Raw genomic sequence first — 3704 nt, 5'->3', positions numbered from 1 at the left:
CCTTCTCTGGCTCTTGATCTCTTTAGCAAGTGCTCTTTTGTTTCCCCGGCGGCCACTTTTCCTCCCTTCATGCCTTCGCCACCTTTCTGGAACCTCTGCTGGTGGCAAACGAATAAGACCTCCATGAATCTCTTCTAATTATTGGCCACTTGTATCATATTTATTTATTTATTTTTCAAAGCTCAATAATGGCCACCAATGCCTCCTTATTACCTTGCTTCTCAAGTTCATGTTTGTGCAGCACCACGACCTTCCAAAATTATGCAACATCTGCCCACAGCTCATCATCATCAGCACCTTTCCTCACCAAAATACGACCAATTCCATCGGTGCCATGCACTGCCGATGATCATCACATGCTTGCTAAAAATGGAGTGCCATCCTTGCATCCAGAACCAGCCCCAGATTGACCAACCATCATCACATTCGGAGTTCTCGGTACACTTTCACATGCAGGCATCACCATCAGCTCGTAAAAAAAAAACCATAAAACCACCCACTCTGTACATTTGCCAGGGCATTCATGGCAAAGTTTATTCGTAAACCACGCACACCATATGTACACAGGCATAGGGACTTCTGCTAGCCCTCGGAATGCGTAAAGGTATATACACATCATGTACACTGTGGCACTTAATCCCATGCGTCTGGATTTGCATTTAATGGCCTCACATGCATAGTTTCACACCATAGACGTGCCATGGCACGACAACGCGCAGTTTGAGATGGCCATGAGACCATACGGTCGACAGGTACTTGAAAACTCTAAACGAATGATTTTGTTTTATTGAATTACATATATATATACTTATATACTATATATTACTTGAACAGGCACAAGCTGCTGATGATCCACCCGCCACCACTGCAGAGGGTGGACGTGAGCACTACTCATCGGACATTCCGACCGATGTGAGCTCATCTGAGCATGGAGGGAGCATTGAGTCATCATCTGGGTTTGAGTAGTACTCAGGCTTATAGTATCACATTCCATATTGAGGATGTGGTTGTATATATATTTTTTTAAACTGAAGCCACGATTCTTCAGCAACATGGCGAGGTTGGTTGAGTTTGAGGGAATGCCTCCTGTGGACAGATCAACTGTGTCCATAGTTACAAATGGATTATTACAAGAAGAGAGAATATTTAATGTTGAGAAGCAGGCACAAATTGTTAATCGAATGAAAACAACTCTAAATGATTGTCAACTAGCAGCCTTTAATCAGATTTTGGATGCAGTATATGCAGGTGTTGGTGAAGTTTTTTTTCTCGATGGTTCAGGAGGGCCTCGAAAGACCTTTCTCTATAATTGTTTGCTCTCTCGGTTGCATGGGGAGGGGCATGTTGCTTTGGCATGTGCATCTTTTGGCATTGCAGCCTTGCTACTACTAGACAATGGTCGCACATCTCATTCACGGTTTAAAATACCATTGGACCTACATGCAGCTAGCACCTGTAACATAAAGGTTAACAGTCAGCTTGCAGATGTTGTGAAGCTAGCTAAGCTAATAATATGGGATGAGGCACCCATGACCGATCGATATGCCTTTGAAGCCTTGGACAGGACATTAAGAGACATCAAGGACAGTGATCAGCTTTTTGGTGGAAGGGTCATATTATTTGGTGGAGATTTTAGGTAGATCTTACCAGTTGTTCCAAAGGGAGGACGAGAGGACATTGTTAATGCTGCATTATGTCACTCACAAATATGGAGAGATACTACAGTATTCATTAGGAATTTTTTGGACCCAAAGAGGGCCTCTTGGATTAACTTTTGATTAGGAATGGACCAATAGGAAGAGGGTTGGGTGCACATTTTTGACTTCTTTGACCCTACGGGGCCTACGCTTTTGTTTGCTAATGGAGCCTAATTACTACTCTTGTCCCCCTATCTCTTCGGCCCAAACTTAGAGGTCCCCCCACCTAGAATCGCGCAGATTAAAAACCCTAAAAATTGAAAATTTTTAATTTTTTCTCAAAAGTGTGTTTTCCCTCTCAAACTTTCTCCCAACATACTCTAGGTTTGAAAAGCTCATTTTGAACCTCTTTCTTCCTCTTCTAAGCTTTCCATTGCTGCAGAAACTCCATACCTCTCAAGCTCTCCCTCCTTGTCAAGCTCCCTCAGTCTCAAGCTCCCTCTCCCTCTTTCTTCCTTTTCTAAGCTCTCCATTGCTGCAGAAACTCCATCCCTCTCAAGATCTCCCTCCTTCTCAAGCTCCCTCCCTCTCAATCTCCCTCTCTCTCTCTCTCTCTAAAGCTTTCTCCCTCTCCATTGCTGCAGAAACTCTATCCCTCTTTAGTCTACTCTAGGTTCAGGAAGGCTATTCTCAAACTCTAACCCTCTTTTAAGCTTTCCATTGTTGCACTGAAAACCCTGAACTTTCTTTGCTCTCCACTCCTCTGTTGTAAAACAAGATTTTCTTTTCCCTTCTTCTCTTTCCTTACCACCATGGCCTCTTCCACGAATGTGAGAAGACCTAGGGAGAAGGTACAAGAGCTTGTGCTGCATAACACAAGAGATGAGAATGGAGTTTGGGCTCCAACAAGATTCAGGGTTGGGGCTTGGGTCTACATGCAACCAAGCTCTAAGGGAAAGGGACCACATCAAGTGCGTTAAGTGGGGAATATGCTATATCGTTAGAAGGGGCGACAGCTATAAGGCTTTAAGCATACTAAGAAGGAAGGACATGTGTATACCCTTGGAGACCTATACATTCAAGGCCAACGACCAAAGTTTCCTTCAAATTGTTAGTGTAACATAAACACAGCTTTAACAACATGCTAATATTGGATTTTCTGTTTCAAATTTTTTATGATTATCCATTTTCTTATGTCTCTGTGCAGATATTTTTCCCTCTTATTATGTTGAGGAACAACCACTCCAAAGCCTCACTGGAGTTTTCTATGCAATGCATGCATCCATTGGAGAGGTAATGTTTGTATCTCGAAGCCCAAGTGATCTTGTAGTACAGAACAATATATTTTTCTTTTCTCACTCATATTTTGTAGATAAAAAACCAGGTTTATTTGGCAAGCTAGAAGAGATCCCCAACCCCCCTCTTAACAATCTTGAATGGCCCAAACCTGTTGCTTGGACCATCTTATGCTTAAAGTTTAAGATGGTAAGTGATATCAAGGCATCACTCAAGTTTTCAAAGGCATCTAGGTCAGTAGGGCTAAATTGGTTTTGTCCCTTACATGTTTTTGTGCATATGTTCAATTCCATGCCAATGGACCAAACAAAAACAATGTATATTTGTAAGGAGGTACGTTCTGACCTCATTCAAGGATTACTAGGAGAGGGTTGGGAGGTTAATGAGGGGTCACATCAAGGTGATGTGTACAAGTGTAATGTAGTAGATTCTACAGTGTCTTTCAGGTTCTTGAAGGTACGCTTTATTTTGTACATGCGTCTGCACTACCAAAGATGGATGCAAAAGCACGATACATGGATCCCACTTCGAGCCTCAGAAGAAGAAATTATGTCTATTGAGACAGGTGTGATGATACAAAATGGATGGATTGAGCAAGTGGCGCAAGCAAGCATTGGAGCAAACCTACGTCAACACTTTAGCATCATGGGCTCTGACAATGTGGAAGAGTCAAGTTTCAAGTTGATGAGAAGAAAGGTATATTTGATTCCACTACATGTCTAGAATCAACCCTTACACTTTCTGGTTATTGTGCCACTTTCTATATTTTTA

At 42.3% G+C, this 3704-nt stretch overlaps 1 protein-coding gene across 1 annotated transcript; it reads left to right on the top strand.

Moving 5' to 3' along the window:
• Window positions 1-1052: 1052 nt before the first annotated feature.
• Window positions 1053-1640, top strand: LOC147638909 (uncharacterized). The gene has a single exon (XM_086792920.1). It carries the CDS (start codon window positions 1053-1055, stop codon window positions 1638-1640), a length of 588 nt encoding a protein of 195 aa, XP_086649046.1.
• Window positions 1641-3704: the final 2064 nt, after the last annotated feature.

This window comes from Cibotium barometz, chromosome 4, assembly GCF_041138505.1.
Source record: "Cibotium barometz isolate CiBa-2024 chromosome 4, ASM4113850v1, whole genome shotgun sequence".
NCBI classification, from domain to species: Eukaryota; Viridiplantae; Streptophyta; class Polypodiopsida; order Cyatheales; family Cibotiaceae; genus Cibotium; species Cibotium barometz.
The sequence above is the reverse complement of the archived record's forward strand: the minus strand, read 5'-3'. Positions and strand labels throughout refer to the sequence as shown.